We start from the raw sequence: 19,154 nt of genomic DNA on the forward strand, positions 1-19,154 counted from the left end.
TGCAGGGGCAAAGCACCTGGGCCATCTTCCACTGCTTTCCCAGGCCAGAGCAGAGAGCTGGATCAGAGGTGGAGTAGCTGAGACAGGAACTGGTGCCCACATAGGATGCCGGCACTGCAAGCAGCAGCTCAACCCACTACGCCACAGCACCGGCCCCCATCTAGTGTCTTTAGACAGTGAACTGTGAAAGTGAGACCGATACAACCTTTTTAACCACCAAATTAAGCTACTTCCTTACAGGACTCAGTATGGTTCTCAGGTCTTCCCATATTGATCAGTAGATTGAATGTGGTTCCCATTAAATCCCAAGAGATTTTTTTTAGTGGAATTTCATTAACTGATTTTTAGAATTTATGAGGAAGTGCAAAGATCCAGAATAACTGATACTTTCCAAGTACAGGAGCATTTGCTTTGTGTGATAACCTGATACCAAGCTTGCTGTGGTGCACACTAGTTGATAGAGTAAGCGCAGATGCAGGCCAGACAGGCCAGCCGAGCAGTGAAGTGCAGAGTGTACCTCTGCCTGTGTGGATACTTGTCACACGACCCATGTGACGCTGCTGATCCTGGAGGAAACCACAGATTCCTCAGTAACTGGTGCTGGAAAGCGGGATATGTATGGGAAATATATGGGATATACATGGGAAATATATGGGAAACTGAAACTGCACCACTGCCTTATCCATGTACAGATTTAATTAATTCCAGGAAGATCAAGTCCTAACTGAAAGACAAAACGATAATGCTTTTCAGAAGCAAAAATAGAATGTCCTGGCAGCTTTCTTAAATACCCAGAGACACTATAAAGGAAAAGATTTATAAATTCAGCTACATAGAGTCAAAAATTTAAAGCGCAGATACCTGTCTACAGCCAGTTAGATCAGTAAGCTGTAGTGTATTCGTACAGCAATGACGGCAAGCAAGCCATGGCCACACAGATCTGTGTAAGTGGTTGTCAAGTACAAAATGTTACAGCAGAAGCAAGTAGCAACAACAGCAACAAAGTGCATACGTTAGGATTCTATTTGTTTAAAACAAAACTAAACTACTTATGTAAAGGTACAGGGCTGAAATCCGGGCTGCCTGGAGGCAGCACCATTCCCTTGTGTTTTTGCTGAATAGCACTCTTACTAAAGTAGTGAACATCAGTGCCCCTATAAAGATACACACCTGTGTGCTAATACTCTCACAGCGACCATCTGCAGTTTGATGTTTACTAAATGATTATTATTTAAGTTATACTTGATATTTTGTTTGTTTCTAATTCCCCATTATGTCCTTAGTGGTCAAGGTTGCTGAATTAATAAGTTCTAGACAGGGGCCGGTGCTGTAGTGTGGTGGGTAAAACCACCTCCTGCAGTGCCGGCATCCCATGTGCACGCCAGTTCGGTGCCTGCTTCTCCTCTTCTGATCCAGCTCCCTGCTTATGGCCTGGGAAAGCAGTAGAAGAGTCCTTGGGCCCCTGCACCCACATGGGAGACCCAGAAGAAGCTCCTGGCTCCGCTTCGGATTGGCTTAGCTCTGGCCATTGTGGCCATTTGGGGAGTGAAGCAGCAGATGGAAGATCTCTCTCTCTGTCTCTGCCTCTCTGTTATTCTGCCTTTCAAATAAATAAATAAATCTTAAAAAAAAAAAAAAAGTTGTACATAGAAGAGACAGTACGCACACATTTAGTTCCTAATTCCCATTTTGATGACTGCTCAAACTTTGGTAATCCTCCTGACTTGGTGCCTGCATTTCTTATCTAAAACTGTTGGTTTGTTTGTTTATAAGATTTATTTATTTATTTGAAAGTTTCAAAGAGAGGGAGAGACAGAGTGAAAGAAATCTTCCATCTGCTGGTTCACTTCCACAATGACCGGGATTAGGCCAGACCAAAGCCAACAGCCAGTAGCATCATCCAGGTCTCCTGCGTGGATGGCACAGCCCCAGACACTTGGGCCATCTTTCACAGCTGCTCCCAGACCATCAGGAGGGAGCTGGATGAGAAGTGGAGCAGCCAGGACACAAACTGGTGCCCACCTGGGATGCTGGTCTCACAGGTGGTGGCTTCACCCACCACAATACAATGCCAGCCCCCCTAAAACCTTTGCACACACAGACACACACTAAAAATAATAAAACTCTGGAGACCTGGTGTCTTTCACTTTAACTTGCACAAGTGACGTGCCCTTGCTATCTTGACTTTTTAAATTGGGAATAGATTGCAGTATTATTTGCTCTGCTTCTGCACAAAGTCACAAACCCATTGTGAGAATCAAGTGAGGCAGTCATTTGAAGACGTTTTTACTGTTGTAAATAATGCGTGTGTAAGATGATTTAAAATCAGAATTTTGTGAAACCATAATCGTTCAGTTCAGTGCCCTCATTTTATGGACTGGGGGACTTGGATCCAGCGGTATGATGTTGCTTGTAGATGGATATCCGGCTGTCCAGTCAAGGACATAAATATCCTTTTTTTTTATTTGCCTAAATTCTTCCTTGTGCCATTCCACAGACATTCAAATATATCCATAGATTTTCATTGTACTGGAGGATCTTCATAACATACAAATGATGTTTTTACTAGTGTTGTTGATGGCTCGAACACTGTCTCCACAGGGTGGCAATCAAGGTTTGACAGTAGTAATTCAAGGACAAGGTCAAACTACGGGACAGCTGCAGCTGATACCTCAAGGGGTGACTGTCCTCCCTGGCCCAGGACAGCAGCTCATGCAAGCTGCCATGCCCAATGGGACCGTCCAGCGATTCCTCTTTACCCCTCTGGCAACGACAGCCACGACGGCCAGTACCACCACCACCACCACTGTTTCCACCACAGCAGCAGGTAGAGCTTTGCCTTCAGCAGCAGCCAAGGGGACAGGAAAAGCAGTGCCTATTTCGGGAGGGTGTGCATGAAGCCAGTGAGTTTGACCGTAGGTGCAGCCTCACACGTCTCGATGCTCTCGTGCCTCCTTACAGACTCTCTTCACCTTGTGAACAAAATACAGAAAAGGGAACAAAAGTAATGACCTCACACTCGTTCCGTGCCAAGCCTTGTAGCTGGGTGATTTCAGGGATGGTGGTTAAGGTGCAGCTCCGAGCCTCCAACAGGGAGCTGCAGATTCTGCGCCACTTGGTTAGCCTGCCCCTGCGCGGTGTGTGATCCGCCCCCACAGCAGAGGAGAAAGTGAGGCTGCCGGTAGCTTGGCCCAGAAGACCTGGCTGACTTCCAGAGACTGACTGGGCCTTGCTTCAGAAGCCAGGCCTCTGGAGAGACAGCAGAGTGTATGCAGGGCAGCCGAGAAACTTGGCCTCCACGTCCCGATTCAGGGGAGTCCTATCTGAGCACGTGTGCGAGGTAGTGTGTTTCAGAGGCATCTGTATTCACGCCTGAAATACTAAATCCTCAGTGTTCTTCCCCTTCCAGTTCTTTGTGCACAGTCTTAGGTTCGAGAGTAATAGATGTGGTTTGTCTTTGTTTTCACAGGTACAGGTGAACAAAAACAGAGTAAATTATCACCCCAGACCCAGGTGCAGCAAGCCCAAACCCTGCCACCATCTCAGTCACCAAGTGTGAGTCCTGCAGGAGCCCAGCCACAGACTGCTCCGCCTCCAGCTCAGCCCCCGCCCCCGCCCCCGCCCCAGTCCCCCGCTCAGCCTGAGGTTCAGGCTCAGCCTGAAGTTCAGACCCAAACAACTGTTGCGTCCCAGGTCCCTTCTGAAGCACAGCCCACCCAAGCGCAGTCATCCCAACCCCAAGGGACAGCACAGTGTCCGCCTCCGAGTACTGTCCAAGGACAGTCTCCTGTTCGTGTCCAGAGTCCACCACAGACTCGAGTACGTCCATCAACTCCATCCCAGGTGTCTCCTGGACAGCAGCCCCAGGTTCAGACTCCAACCTCACAACCGATTCCAATTCAACCACATACATCTCTTCAGATACCTTCCCAAGGCCAGCCACAGTCACAGCCCCAGGTACAGTCTTCAACTCCAACTCTTTCATCAGCACAAGCGTTAAATCAAGTTACTGTCTCATCCCCATCCCGCCCTCAGCTGCAGATACCGCAGCCACAGCCCCAAGTCCTTGCTGTGCCGCCTCCGCAGCAGCAGGTGCAGGTGGTGGCTCAGATACAGGCTCAGCAAGGTGGTGTGCCCCAGCAGATCAAACTCCAGTTACCTGTTCAAGTTCAGCCGAGCACCGCTGTGCAGGCTCACCACATTCAGAATGTGGTGACAGTGCAGGCAGCCAGTGTGCAAGAGCAGTTGCAAAGGGTTCAGCAACTCAGGGATCAGCAGCAAAAGAAGAAACAGCAACAGATAGAAATTAAGCGGGAACACACCCTCCAAGCTTCTAACCAAAGTGAAATCATTCAGAAACAGGTAAAGTTATTAAGTAAAAGCAGCATGTTCAGTAGCTTGAATTATTGTGCTGTGCATTAGACGTAGTGTTTGGTTGTGTGAGGTTTCCTAAATGAGAAAAAGTCATTGGCGTTTCAATTCAGAGAAGACACTAGATGGACCAAGTACTGAATGGCTAATACGGTTTGGAACTCTTTGTTGGGAAAAAAAAATATGTGTGTGTGTGTGTGTGTATGTATGTGTGTGTGTGTATATATATGTATATACACATACATATACACAAATATATAGAGAGTCAGTATTTATTTGAAACTGCTTGTGTTCTGGGAGAACTAAAAAAAAATGGAATTGTGAATTTCAGTATTATTAATGTAAAACTTGAAACTTGAAGGTCTGTCAAGATCTTAAAGCCGTTTCAGACACATAGCAATTTTTTGGATGTTATTTGCAGTTGACATTCCTTACTTTGCATGGAGACTAAGCAGATTACAAACAGATTCAACTTATTTGCATTTCTAGCTACACCTTTGTTTAAAAGTTTTAAAGACTGTGTTATTCTATAGCTTACATAGAAGGTAGTGACATGAAGTGACGTCTCGCAGCGGCCTTGAGTGGAGTAAGACAGTGTAGAGGAGTTAGTTACTGCGTGACATTGAAGTCACGTGCGTGACATCCTGTAGTGTTACCTGAGGGAGCCTCTCTCATCGGCAGCGCCTCGGCTCAGCACTGCACAGGAGTTTGTGGATTTCAGGCCTTCTAGTGGTGAGGTGCATTCCGTTCCTGGATCTCCGGGTCACAGTCCATGAAACTCACTCACCTCCCCTGAGCTCTGCCCTCATTAAGCTCCTCCTCTCTTTCCCATCACAAAAGATGACTGTAGTGATTAAGTGAGGCCTTGTTCATAGACACTCTTAAATAGCAAAATGATTTTTGAAATGTAGTATTCCTGTAAATTGACATTATTTGTAATGTGTTCAAATGCATTCTACCCAGCTCTCAGTATTGCGTAATCTATAAGGTGAGAATTACTTTCCATCCGTCCCCTGTGCTTTGTGTAAGGGAGTATGGCAAGGGATCAACTTGTTAGAAGTAATGCCTGGGAAGAGAAGACATAGTTGAGAACATAGCCTTTGGAAAATGATAGCTGAGCTAAAATTCCAGCTGTGTGACTGACTTAGTCTCAGACAAGTTGGTTAATTTCTTTGTCTCAGTAGAAAATTAGCACTGTGGTTCAGTGTTGAGGAATAAATGAGGTGATGTCAAGTACTTAGCCTAGCACGGTACCCAGGACATGGTAAGCATCCAGACCATGGTAGCTGCTAATTTTATCTGTATTGGGATCTAAGATTCTTACAGCTTTCTTTTTTTTAAATACACGTGTCCTCAGATTTCTGCTGTTGTTGTCTGTGTACTGACTTTTGGTCACTATAAAATATGCGCTTCTGGATTTGTTCTGTCCTGAAGGTGGTGATGAAGCATAATGCTGTCATAGAACATTTAAAACAGAAAAAGACCATGACTCCAGCTGAAAGAGAAGAGAATCAAAGGTAGGGAGAAACCAGGGTCTCGCTGCAGATAGGTCTCGTCTCTTTAGCCTGCACATGGCAGAGAGTTCTGAGCTTGTATTGGTTTTTCTTTGTCTGATTGAAGGCATTATCTGAGAACTGTTGGCACTAACAGCTACTCGTAACTGCCTTGAATGCATCCCTCTGAAGCTGTCCAGTCCCGGGGTGTTGTGTATCATCCTTAGACACCTAGAAGAGTCGTGACTTAAGCCTTTCAGCGTGAAGCCCCTAGCTTCTCATGGGTTGTGTATTTTTCTCTAGAATGATTGTGTGTAACCAGGTGATGAAGTACATTTTGGATAAGATAGATAAAGAAGAAAAACAGGCAGCAAAAAAGCGGAAGCGCGAGGAGAGCGTGGAACAGAAACGTAGCAAACAGAACGCCACCAAGCTCTCAGCTCTGCTCTTCAAACACAAAGAGCAGCTCAAAGCCGAGATTCTGAAAAAGAGAGCGCTCCTGGACAAGGATCTCCAGATCGAAGTGCAGGTAGGGCCGTGCCGCGGCTGGCATTTGCTATCTGCTGTCTTCTGTTCCCTTGAATTTTTGGATAAGCTAAAGATTTCAGCTTGCTTTCTAGAAATTACATTTGCAGGGCCAGCACTGTGGCATAGCGGGTAAAGCCGCCACCTGCAGTGTTGGCATCCCATATGAGCACCAGTTCAATTCCTGGCTGCTGCACTTCTGATCCAGCTCTCTGCTGTGGCCTGGAAAAAGCAGTAGAGGATGGGCCAAGTCCTTGGGCCCCTGCACCCATGTGGGAGACCTGGAGGAAGCTCCTGGCTCCTGGCTTCGGATCGGCGCAGCTCCAGCTGTTGCAGCCAATTGGGGAGTGAACCAGCGGATGCAAGACCTTTCTCTCTCTCTGGCCCTATCTTTCTATATATAACTCAGACTTTCAAATAAATAAATCGTAAAAAAAAAAAAAAGTAAGAAAAAGAAATGAAATCTGTGTATATAAAATACATAGAGGCGTGAGACACACACGTGCTTTTTTTTACCTAAATGTCTATTTAGACTGTGTTCTTAGGATATAGCTTTTATTGTTTATGACATAGTTTTGCCAAGAGGAGGGACTTGGTAGAATAAGAGAGACTATAAAACAATGTTAAAAGAATGAAAAATAAGTCTGCCCACTAAATAAGACAAATTTCTTTCTTGATTGATTTTCCAAGTTTTGCTGTTCTTCTGCTTTCTTGGGGAGTTTATTGAGAAGTGATAGAAAACATCTATTTAGATGAATTTAAACAGGCTTTGTTTCCTTTCATTGTTTTTTTTCTCTCTCCTTTGTGCTCATATGACACAGGAACTGTCTTACACACTAGCGTTCTAGAAGGCAAGTGGGCCACAAATGTCTTGTACATTTTAAGAGGATGAGAAATATTAAGAAAATACTGTTCAGACCCATAGTCAACATTCCATAACTGAAACATTCCAGATCTTCCCACTAAAGTCAGGAACCAGATGACGGTGCCAACAGTCAGCATTATTACTACTAAGTATCCCTGGAAGTTGTAGCCAATACGTTAGGAAAAGAAAAAGTTTGAGGGAAGAAAACTGTTGTCATGTATGATATGGTTATTGCATCAGAACCCCAAGACAAAATAGACTAAAAGGTATGAGAAATTCAGTAAAATAGTCAGTTACAGGATAAACATCGAAACCACAACCATCATAATGTACAATATGTGTTTTACAAAAACCAGCGTAATGAACAAAGACAATTCACAGTAGCCACAGAAAATGCAAATTAAGATACTTTTCAGACCAGAAATTTAAATGTAAGAAATAGAGAAAGAAAACATGATTTTCATAGTCTTAGAGTGGGAGAAAATCACTCTAGGTATTACAAAATCCAAGGCTCACAAAAGGAAAACATTTGGCATGTAATACCCTGTGTTTCTAGAGAACTTTTTTTCAGTATATTTCTAAAAATATAAAATGTTAGCAGCGTTTGAGCCCTAGAAATTCACTTCTAGAAATCCATCTAAGCAGTGAGGCAAGATGGCAGCTGAGGGCGTTCACCAGTGTGCTCCTGGGGCAGACGTTTGGAGCCAGCCTCACGTGCACGCAGAGGAGACGAGTGTCTCTCAGAAGAACTCTCTGGCCCTGGGTACCGAACGCTCCTAGTGTGCTCCTCATTCTCACATCACAGCAGCGTCCTTGGCCCCTCCCTACATATTCCCAAACACGCGTGGCTCATGAAGCCAGGCCGTTCCGGTGAACCTGTCAGGAGGTGTGTTGTGATGTGTGTTAGCAGAGCATGGGCAGCCATGCCCCACGGGGGCACGGACTGGGAGCAGGGCTACACAGAGGGCAAGGGGCATGCAGACTTGTTTTTCAAATACACCTTAGATGGGCCTTTTCTTTAGCCAAATCTTTGAAATTGCTTGGTTTTTCCTTTTTTCCTCTCCCTCTTCCTAAACATTTACACAAAGTATCTGCTTTAGAATAGAAAGCACCTGCAGGCCGAGGATCCACTGACGTGATCGTGTATGGCGGCTAACACCATTTCTGCTGTGAGAGTTTCAGAGAGACTGCCAGGATAAGGTGTGCACAGCAGGTGGCTGCTTGGAAAGAGTCAGTGGTTGGTTTTCTACTCGCACTGCTCCGCGATGTGAACAGGAGACTCAGGGGTCTCCCTCAGTACCTAGAACGCCTTCAGGTCTTTAACCTTTTTAAAAGGATGAGTCTAATTTTGAATATTGCTCTGAGGACATTTGGATAATTTTTTTCCCTCTTTTTTTCCTTTAAGCAGGAAAAGAAATCAAACCAGGCCTCTGTATAAAAGCATTTAAGGGAAATCGAGGCTATCCAGAGCACTGTGCTGAAAGACTATAGGCTTAGGGAGAAGAGCATTACTATGAAGAAAACGCCTCTGGAAGTTTTCTTGGTATTGCAGATTATTGCCAAAGTTTGTAAATGCCTCAGATCTCAAGAAATGTTCTTGATTATAGTTACGATTTCTTTACCCAGGTTTGTTCTTGGGTGCCAGTCGAAGTAGTTTTTCCCTAGGGCAGTGCAATTTGCTGTAGTCATTTGCACAGATAAGCTGCAGTCCTGGAAGTTAGGAGAAGTGTATCTAAAAAGTATTTCACACACACAAATAATGATTTTAATTTATGGGAAAAGCTACATTGAGGAAAAAAGTGTGTTCTGTTGCCTACCTTGTCTTACAGTCTTAACTTCTGGCCCTAGGAGCATAATAAACAAGACAGATCTGTCACTCACGTGTTTTGTGCAGGCCAGGCCACATGTTGAGTCCCATGTTCAGTCTCACTGTAGGGACACAGAGCAGGGCGACTGAGGTCACCTGAGCAACCACTGAAATAACCGGGAGGGGGCGAGCGGGCGGGGAGGCGGGGCCAGGGCTTTCTTTCTGGACACTGGCTCGTCTTTCTGTCAGGCCTCCTTGGAAGGTATCTGGCAGCTATCTAGTTGGTGTTAGAAGATCACTTTCTAAGTATTTTAATTGAGTTAATTTATAGTGTGAAAATACTCTCGTGCTATATTAAAAATACGAGTGTACTTAAAAAGTTTGTGGGAAATGGAATTAAAAGATTTAAGTGTTGGTGCAAAAACAGTAGAGGTCCATTGTGTAGTTTTTTATTCTATGCATTTCCGTGAACTTTTTGAGACTGATTCACTTATTTGAAGAGCAGGGTTACAGAGAGAGAGAGAGAGAGAAATCTTGATCTTCCATCTGCTGGTTCACTCCCCAAGTCACTGCAACAGCTATGGTTGGGCCAGGCTGAAGCCAGGAACCTGGAACTCCATCTGGGTCATCCGCATGGGTGGCAGGGGCCCAGGCATTTGGACTGTCCTCAGCTGCTTTCCTTTGCAAATAAGCAGGGAGCTGGATCAGAAGTGGAACAGCCTGGGCCTTGATCCAGCGCCTATAATAGGATGCCAGGTGTTGTGGTTGTGCCCACTGCACCACAACTCCAGCCTCCCATGAACTTTTTGAAGTTCACTAGGCTGAACTGTGGAGCTCTGTGCACAAGGGAGAGTAATGGATCGTTCTCTGTCCAGATCCCACACTCCCCTCCCCCAACGATGGTCTTGTATTGTTGACAGGAAGAGCTGAAGAGAGACCTGAAAATTAAGAAAGAGAAGGACGTGATGCAGGCAGTGCAGGCCACTGCGGTAGCTGCACCCCCAGCCCCAGTGGCAGCAGCTCCACCAGCCCCTCCGCCTTCGCCTCCCCCTGCACCCAGCCTGCAGCACCCAGGCCTCCTGTCCACGCCTACCTTACCTGCAGCTTCCCAGAAGAGGAAGCGGGAAGAGGAGAAAGACTCAGGCTCAAAGTCCAAGAAGAAGAAAATGATCTCTACTACCTCAAAGGAAACTAAGAAGGACACAAAGCTTTACTGTATCTGTAAAACGCCTTACGATGAGTCTAAGTGAGTAGATCTCTTTGAGCTCTAGTTTATTATATTGAAAGTTTAGCTGTTGAATGCACAGTTTTGAAGGAAATAAGCATATTGGTAGCAATATAAATGAAAGTTATTCAGTTTAAGGGTAACGATGTTTCCTCAGCGGTCTTGCCGCTGATACTCTTAACTTGACACCAGTAGAGTCAAATGTGATCCCTGTTTGTCCTTTGTTATATTCTTTCCTGTCAAAAACAAGCTTTCTGTCGCTCCTTTGCTTTTTCCTCTCTGTCTGCAGGAACTGTAACCCAGCAAGGGATGCCGGGTGCAGGTGCTCGGAATCAGAGCATCCTTTCTGGATTCTGTCCAGGGCCCTGTGGTTACGGCAGACCCGACTCCCTCCGAACCCGAGTGGGGCGAGATGGCTCAAACTTGAGTGATCCAGCTTTTTTGAGTGTTTTGTTTTGAGCAGTTCTGTTTTTTGTATTGGAATACTACACCTTAGTGTTTTTGTTAGTTTCCTCTTTCTTCCTGGGGACAAAGCCAGAAAAATAGAAAAAAAATGTTCCTTACACTCATTGCTCAAGAACGAGACTCAAAAATTTGATAAACATGGGAGCAAGAAGCTGTTTTTGACAGTGTGATTTGTATTTTGATGATATAAGCAAAATTTTAGAGACACTTAACCCGTAAATGTAGTATTTTTGTTTAGCTTTGTTTCAGTCATCACTGCATTCAACTAAGTATTTACCTTGTATTTTGAACATTAAAATGTAGACCCGCTTTTTAAAGCAATACCAGGAAGTTTGATTGTGCTTTAAAAACATGATCATTTAGATTTAGAAATGCTTAATGTCTACCTCAAGTGGATGCCTGATCAATCCATGAGATAAAATTGGGGCCTCTCTACTGTTGCGATGTTTCACCTCTGGTGGCACTGTCTAAATTACGACCTGTTTGCACATGTTTGGTGGATTCCACTGTGTGCTGAATTAAACACATCAGTTTAGGCATCCTCACTTGTCTGACCTCATTAGAAATTATACGTAATGTAAAAAGTGGAATCCTGTTAACTGATTTTTCCCTCAGTCTAATATGTGTACCTCACTTTAAGCAAAATACACTAAATGGTTTCTAAAAGAAAACAGAGTGAGTTTTTTCTTTACCAAAAAAGCTGCCTTTAGAACTCATTTATATAATAAAGTTTTGTCAAGCCTGTTTGAAGTACTTGGATCACAGAAATTCATTTTGTACATCAGTCTTTTAAAAAACTCAAGTTGCATAAAATGAGGTGCACGTGTACATGTGCTCATTTTGAGATTGCCTCATTATCTTGTGGATATTTCATATTTTTCAGTTTATCATTTTTTAACATTTCAGTGTACCAGCTTCATTCACTCCCAGTTCTAGTTGGAATAAATATTTTTTAGGAGTATCTTGTAATGTCTCCTACCAAAGTAGGCTCATTGGAAATCCAGTGAGAGTGACTAAAAATTGAAATTCAAGCTCTGAACTTACCTCCACAACACACAGCGCACCACCCTGCAGAGACCTTGAAAGAGCCCCGCTCCCGAGAACCACAGGGGCAAGCATGCAGTCACTCCGTAGCAACGGGATAAACCAGGGAGCCGTGTGTTCCTTCACACGCACGAAGCAGCTCCGTGGGAAGCCTGAGGGCCCCTCCGTCCCTCTGAGGGAATCCTCTGGGACGCCTTGGCAGGGCTGAGTGCCTGTGCAGTGGGCAAGGCCGGCCTGGCTCCCTGGATCTATACTCAGTCCTGCCCAGCGCCTGTCGGGGCCTTTAGATACAGCTGGCCGTGTCATTTTCTCATGCAGGAGCCTTCAGCGATAGTCACCCGTGGTGATGCGCTGGGAACAGCCCCACTTGGCCAAGCACCACAAAGCGTCTCGCGGTGCTGGCCTGCTGTCCTTACGTGGTCCCCCCACCAGTGTGTCCCTGGTGCGCTCCTGCAGCGCCCTGACCGTGCACTGGCGAGGCCCCTCTGCACACCACATGATAGGGGAGCTTTAAGTAGATTCATTTCCAACATGCAGTCAGAGAGCTTGATAGCAATGGGTTACTACATGTACCTTTCTTAGTTTTCTCCTTCATACCATTTTTGACCATTTATCTTCTACACCTGGCTGACCTGCATGTTCCTTGTAGTGTAACTTTACTTGGTGTTTGCGCTTTGCTTTGTTTTCCAATTTAAATTGTGAGATACATTTTCAAACCTATCTAAGAAATGGCCCTAATATCGAAAGGCTTCTGTGGACTAGGTTTGACAGATGTGAGTCTTGATTCCTGGGCTTTGGTTTTTGTGCCTGTTCCAGTTTGACACACATTCATTAAAAGGAAGGCATCACCATCAGTGTGTTGTTCATTTTTTCAAATCCCAGCTTGTTTTTAAAGACCCATATTTCACTACACAGTGTATTTGTTGAAATTGATGTGAGTGACTGTATGTTCCCGCCCCTGCTCCAGTGTCAGATGCTGTCTTTTGCCAGGGATAGAATGGCTGGATTGAGGATGTCTAGCTGACTCATTGTAGAAAGTTACTCTGTGAGAAAGTGAAACAGGACAGTGAAGACAGGTTTAAGTTCCATGCAGCTCAAAATGACAATTACATTGTCATTTTCATTGTGAATACTTTTAGGTTCTATATTGGCTGTGATCTTTGTACTAACTGGTATCATGGAGAATGTGTTGGCATCACAGAAAAGGAGGCTAAGAAAATGGATGTGTACATCTGTAATGATTGTAAACGGGCACAAGAGGGCAGCAGTGAGGAATTGTACTGTATCTGCAGAACACCTTATGATGAGTCACAGTGAGTTCTGATAAGAGCATCATATTTAATTATTCAGGAAGCCAAATTGCTCTGACTGGTTACTGATTTATTTTAAAATAAAAAGCAAGATTTTTTTTTCTGCATATATTATACACTTACATTACAAATTCCTTTCCAATTTTTTTTTCTCTTTTTCCCTCTTTACCTCCCCTTCAAAATTTATGTTGCTTCATGGTGAATGTTTGAGACATATTGGGGAAAATGTGGCTTAATGGTAGATTTGATTCTTCAACATGTAATATAGAAATGAATGGGATTAAAATAGCCTGACTTGTTTGGACTTTATCAGTATTTGAAATGGTGCTTTATTGTAGGTTAGGAAAAAACACTAATTTGGATGCAAACTCCGAGACTCTGTTATTAGCTTACAGGATTTTGAACTCCCATTTGATATGGTCCTAGTTGAAAGAGATTGGGCTTTATTTGTTTTCAGCTTTAAAATCAATTAAGTATTTTGCATTTTTACTCAAATGGGTTCTCCAGTATTACAGTGTTCTTAGTAAACTTTAACTTCCTGTTGTTAACATCAGAAAGACTAAATTAACACATTGGAATGTCAATCTCAAGAATTTTAAAATTAGTACTAAAACTGTTTTTGTCCCGGGGTCTAGCCAGTTCTCAGGTGCATGTTTGAACATTGTTTAAATAAAAAATTGTAGGTAATGTTGTCCCATCTGTTCTGGACTCACATTTCCATTTCGGATCTTACAGATTTTATATTGGCTGTGATCGGTGTCAGAACTGGTACCATGGGCGCTGCGTGGGCATCTTGCAGAGTGAGGCAGAGCTCATTGATGAGTATGTCTGTCCACAGTGCCAGTCGACAGAGGATGCCATGACAGTGCTCACGCCACTCACCGAGAAGGACTATGAGGGCTTGAAAAGGGTGCTGCGCTCCTTACAGGTGAGAACCACCCCGGCAAGCCAGGGAGGCCTGGCTGGGCTTTGAGGCTGGTATGCGATCATCCCCTGACTCCTGGAGTGGAGGGAAGTGCTTGGCTCATGGCAGTCCTTTGCGTGCTAGTGTCATAGGGGTCACTGTACCCATGTACCACCGCCACTGCTGTCCCGGGCCACAGCACAGAGCTGGATTGGAAGAGGAGCCGCCGGGACTAGAACCGGCGCCCATATTGAATGCTCCACCTGTGTTGCTGGAATCCCGTATTGGATCTGGTTCATGTCCCCGCTGCTCATTTTCTGATCCAACTCTCTGCTGTGGCCTGGGAAAGCAGTGGAGGATGGCCAAGTCCTTGGGCCCCTGCACCCACGTGGGAGACCAGGAAGAAGCTCTTGGCTCCTGGCTTTGCATCAGCCCAGCTCTGGCTGTTGCAACCATTTGGGGAGTGAACCTGGGCATGGAGGACTTTTCTGTCTGTCTCTCCCTCTCTCTGTCTGTAACCCTGCCTCTCAAATGAATAGAATTTTAAAAAATATATTAAAAAATGAAATATAGGGATAGTTTACAAGATAAGCTAACAATAGAGATGTATTTAAAACAGGAATAAATTGAAGCTTTTTCTTATTGTGATCATAATCCCAAGAATTTGGAAGTACCAACAAGAAAAGCAGTGTTCTCAGTGTGTGGCTGCGTCTCTGTTCTTCACATCATACCTCTGCCACCTCGTTAACCACCAGTGGCAAGCACACACGAACTTCACACAAGTGAGCACAGTGCCAGCTTCACTCACTGCATCACATGGGGACCAGAAGATAGGTTTCGTGTGCCAGATTTTGTATGGTAGCGCCCCAGCCCTTACAGCCAGGTCCTCAGATGACAAGCCTTTGAGATATATATATATATATATATATATATATATATATATATATATATAATTTATATATATATATTTTTTTTTTTTTTTTTTTTTGACAGGCAGAGTAGACAGACAGAGAGAAAGGTCTTCCTTTGCCGTTGGTTCACCCTCCAATGGCCGCCGCGGCCGGCGCACCGTGCTGATCCGATGGCAGGAGCCAGGTGCTTCTGGTCTCCCGTGGGGTGCAGGGCCCAAGCACTTGGGCCATCCTCCACTGCACTCCCGGGCCACAGCAGAGGGCTGGCCTGGAAGAGGAGCAACCGGGACAGAATCTGGCGCCCTGACCGGGACTAGAACCTGGTGTGCCGGTGCCGGCCAATATATATATATTTTTTTAATCTGTTTTTCACAGACTTTTTTTTTTTTTTTTTTTTTTTTTTTGTGACAGGCAGAGTGGACAGTGAGAGAGAGAGACAGAGAGAAAGGTCTTCCTTTGCCGTTGGTTCACCCTCCAATGGCCGCCGCTGCAGCCGGCGCACCGCGCTGATCCTGGCAGGAGCCAGGAGCCAGGTGCTTTTTCCTGGTCTCCCATGGGGTGCAGGGCCCAAGCACCTGGGCCATCCTCCACTGCACTCCCTGGCCATAGCAGAGAGCTGGCCTGGAAGAGGGGCAACCGGGACAGAATCCGGCGCCCCAACCGGGACTAGAACCCGGTGTGCCGGCGCCGCAAGGTGGAGGATTAGCCTATTGAGCCACGGCGCCGGCTCACAGACTTTTTTTTAAAAGATGTATTTATTTGACAGGCAGAAAGAGAGGGAGAAAGACAAAAAGAGAACAAGAGATCTTCCATCCATTGGTCCACACCCCAAATGGCCACAGCGGCCAAGGCTGGGCAAGACCAAAGCCAAGACCCGAGAACTCCATGCAGGTCTCCCATCTGGGTGACAAGAGCTGTGTGTTCAGGCCATCTTAATAATGCTGGTCCTGAGAGCTGTTACAATAGAACAGGTTTGTCTTGGGTAAAAATCATCCACTGTAAGTCATTTTATCTGTCAAATGTGAAACTGACCCTTGGAGTTTAATGGCTGGTTGAGGCAGTGACTCAGCTGGGAAGCTTGTTATAATTAATGACAACCAGTGGTGTTCGTTTTTTATCATAGGCCCATAAGATGGCCTGGCCTTTCCTGGAACCAGTGGACCCTAATGATGCACCTGATTATTACGGTGTCATTAAGGAACCTATGGGTAAGTATTTGAGTTGAATATGAAGTACTTTTCATTAAGTATCAGCAGATTATTTCTCACGTGTAAAATCAATATCATCAGGATGTCTTGAACTAGGCTGGTGAGGCGGTAAACTGTGTGGTCATTTCAGAGAGGAAATTGTATCTATTATAATGCTTAATTGTACATACCCTGGAACCCAGCAAATGTCTCAGCATTTATGTGTGCTCAAGTGTGTTGTTCATTGTAGCAGTGCTTGAAATGATGAAAATGGTGGAAAAGAGGTAAACAGCCATCAGTCAGTGGAGCTAAATCAAGGGGTATGTGGGTGGGATAGGATGCAACTGCATGGAGGAATGAATGAGGTCAGTGGGCCGACCGCCTGGCTGCCAGCCTTTTCGTCCTCTGCACCTCCTCCTCTCCTGAGGGAGAAGAACCTGGACGTACCCACGTGGAGAATATAACCTGAGTGATTATATTAAAAAATTTATCTGCATAAGAAATGATGAAAAATGGGGCCAGCGCTGTGGGCTTCACAGCAGGTAAAGCTTCCACCTACAGTGCCGATGTCCCACATGGGCGCCGGTTTGAGTCCCATATCCTCCACTTCTGATCCAGCTCCCTACCGATGCGCCTGGGAAAGCTGTGGAAGATGGACCAAGTGCTTGGTCTCGTATACCCACATGGGAGACCCAGAGGAAGCTCCTGGCTTCAGCTCAGCACAGCTCTGGCCATTGCGGCCATCTGGGGAATAAACCAGATAACCTCTCTGTAACTCTGACTTTCAAATAAGTAGATAAATCTTTAAAAAAAAAGAAAAAAAAAAAAAAGCTTCTGAAGCCTTCTAAAGGGCCGCTGCAGCTGATAAAGGAATTATGGTCCAAACGCTAGCTAAGTAGTTTTTATTTATTACTAAAAAATTGTTTTCCTTCTTCATGTGTACAGACAAATACCCTTGGGTCCCCCAAAGCAGGGACAGAACCAGGCTGAAGCCAGGAGCCAGGAACTCCATCCTGGTCTCCCACATGGGTGGCAGGGCCAAGTGCTTGGGCAGTTCTCCCCTGCTGTCTGAGGCGTGTTAGCAGGGAGCTGGACAGGAAGTGGAGCAGCAGGGACTTGCACCACTGTGCCTTTGTGGGCTGCCGATGTCACAGGCAGTGGCTTAGCCCGTGCACTGACCCCTAGAGCTTTTTTTTTCCCCCCTTTGGTCTCATGACCAAGGTAAACATGACTTACCTATTTCTTAAACAGTCTTAGATTTTAAGCACCAAATAGTTGCATATTTCCTAAGAATGCATGAAAGTGTTTGGACATACACGGCTAATGTGTGGCATGGTGAGACTGGCATGAAAACCATGGTTTCCTGTGAGAGTGTGCAAGAGCCAGCAAGGTGAGCAGCGTTTGTTTTCTTCGGCAGAAGTGGGTTTCTATGACTCGCTGTGTTCTGTGGCGTGCTTTGTGTGCACAGCACTTCTTTTCACATCAGCTGTATTAGAGACTTGTGTCATTTTTAATTGTATAAAATTCAAGTACTCTATTAAAGCACTCCCCATTGGTGGCTTTTTCATGTTTGCACAGTCTTTGGGCAGACAGCACAGCAGTGAGCTCTTTATCTGTGTTCATACACCTGCCTGCACCTGTTTGTTTTCTTAGGAAATTTGGCTAGAATTCAGATCTCTGGAGCAAAGAGTATGTATACTTTTTAGGCTTTTTTTTTTGTTTTTTAAATATTTTCAAATTATACTGCGATCAATGGGACCAGTTTCCTCCCATAGTGTGTATCTATAGCCCGCTAAAACACAGTGTGTTATCACTCTTTTAAATGGAATATGTTCTTTGAACATACTTATTTTAAAAGTAATGTGTTTGGTTTCCAGTCACAGATGTTGCAGAGGTGTGGAATAAAACGTCAGTTTTACCACTGCTCTCGTCCTGTCCCCAGAGGTCACCACTGCTAAGTGGCCAATGTCAGAGGTCTGGTCAATAACAAGTTAGAATTTTTTCTATACAAGTTTCCTGTTTGGAGGTTTTTCCCATTTTTCTCCTGGGATAGTCATCTGTTGTCAGTGTTATTTAAGGGCCATTTATATACTGCAGATGATGTAAAGTTTTATAGTGATTGTTTTGGTATATGGTAGTTTGTAAATTGGTTGGATTCATATCTGTTCTTTATGAATTCAGCCTGTATGTTCGTCTGTTATTAGGGACACCTAGTTAAGTTGGAACCATAAAACATCTAAGCACTACTCATATGCTTTATTTAAACTAATGGAGGAGAATTCGCCAGAACTTAAGGATGAAATAATAGTGTTCTGGTATGGTGCACAGAGTTCTCTTTCCTTTATCACTTCAGGGGTGAGGAAGCCTGCCTGCCAGGGGCCAGCGTGGTATTCATGATGTCATTTGTAGGCCATACAGAAGGATCAGCCTTCAGATCAGCCTGCTATGGATTTATTGAATTTCAAGTGCCACCTGCGGCAGCCCTGACAAAACCAGACCTGATGGTGGTGTGGGCGGCCCGCAGCCCCTCCTGACTTGTGTAGGAGAGGTGTGTCCATGCTTTGCTTGGATAGAATCCACCTGGGTGCGTTTTTGCAGTTCCCATTTACACATTTTATCCTGTGTCTGGGTAAACTGGAGATACCAAAGACAAATTTGTGTGTGTATATGCACATCCTAAAATTTAAAAGATAAAATTTGCTATTATCTGAAGTTTTTATGTTGAATACAGTTAGGTCTATATCTAACAAATTACATTCTCTCACATTAGTTTTATTTTTTTATTTTTTTTTTCCGTTTGTTTGTTTTAATTTGAAAGGCAGAGTTAGAATCTTCCCACCCACCAGTTCACCCCTCCAATGGCCACTACAGTCATGGCTGGGCCAGACTGAAGCCAGGAGCCCTGAACTCCATCCTAGTCTCTCATAGGGTGGCAGGGGCCTGGGTACTTGGGCCATCTTCAACTGCTTTGCCAGTGCTTTAGCACGGGAGCTAGGTTGGAGGTGGAGCAGGTGGGACTCAAACTGACACTTTGGGTGCTAATATGG

At 44.8% G+C, this 19,154-nt stretch overlaps 1 protein-coding gene across 25 annotated transcripts in view; it reads left to right on the forward strand.

Annotated features, from left to right (window-relative positions):
• Positions 1-19,154, forward strand: part of BPTF (bromodomain PHD finger transcription factor) — a 132,233-nt gene that overhangs the window by 105,621 nt on the left and 7,458 nt on the right. For 9 of the 25 annotated variants that reach the window (XM_070060436.1, XM_070060434.1, XM_070060442.1 and 6 more), the window contains 8 exons: positions 2,602-2,827; positions 3,470-4,362; positions 5,806-5,888; positions 6,168-6,393; positions 9,982-10,307; positions 12,935-13,108; positions 13,841-14,033; positions 16,044-16,128. In XM_070060436.1, coding sequence (XP_069916537.1) covers positions 2,602-2,827; positions 3,470-4,362; positions 5,806-5,888; positions 6,168-6,393; positions 9,982-10,307; positions 12,935-13,108; positions 13,841-14,033; positions 16,044-16,128 — 2,206 coding nt within the window. The remainder of the gene's footprint in view (positions 1-2,601; positions 2,828-3,469; positions 4,363-5,805; positions 5,889-6,167; positions 6,394-9,981; positions 10,308-12,934; positions 13,109-13,840; positions 14,034-16,043; positions 16,129-19,154) is intronic. The other 16 variants (XM_070060449.1, XM_070060448.1, XM_070060453.1 and 13 more) reach the window with 6 other exon arrangements.

This window comes from Oryctolagus cuniculus, chromosome 17 (genome assembly GCF_964237555.1).
Source record: "Oryctolagus cuniculus chromosome 17, mOryCun1.1, whole genome shotgun sequence".
Classification (NCBI taxonomy): domain Eukaryota; kingdom Metazoa; phylum Chordata; class Mammalia; order Lagomorpha; family Leporidae; genus Oryctolagus; species Oryctolagus cuniculus.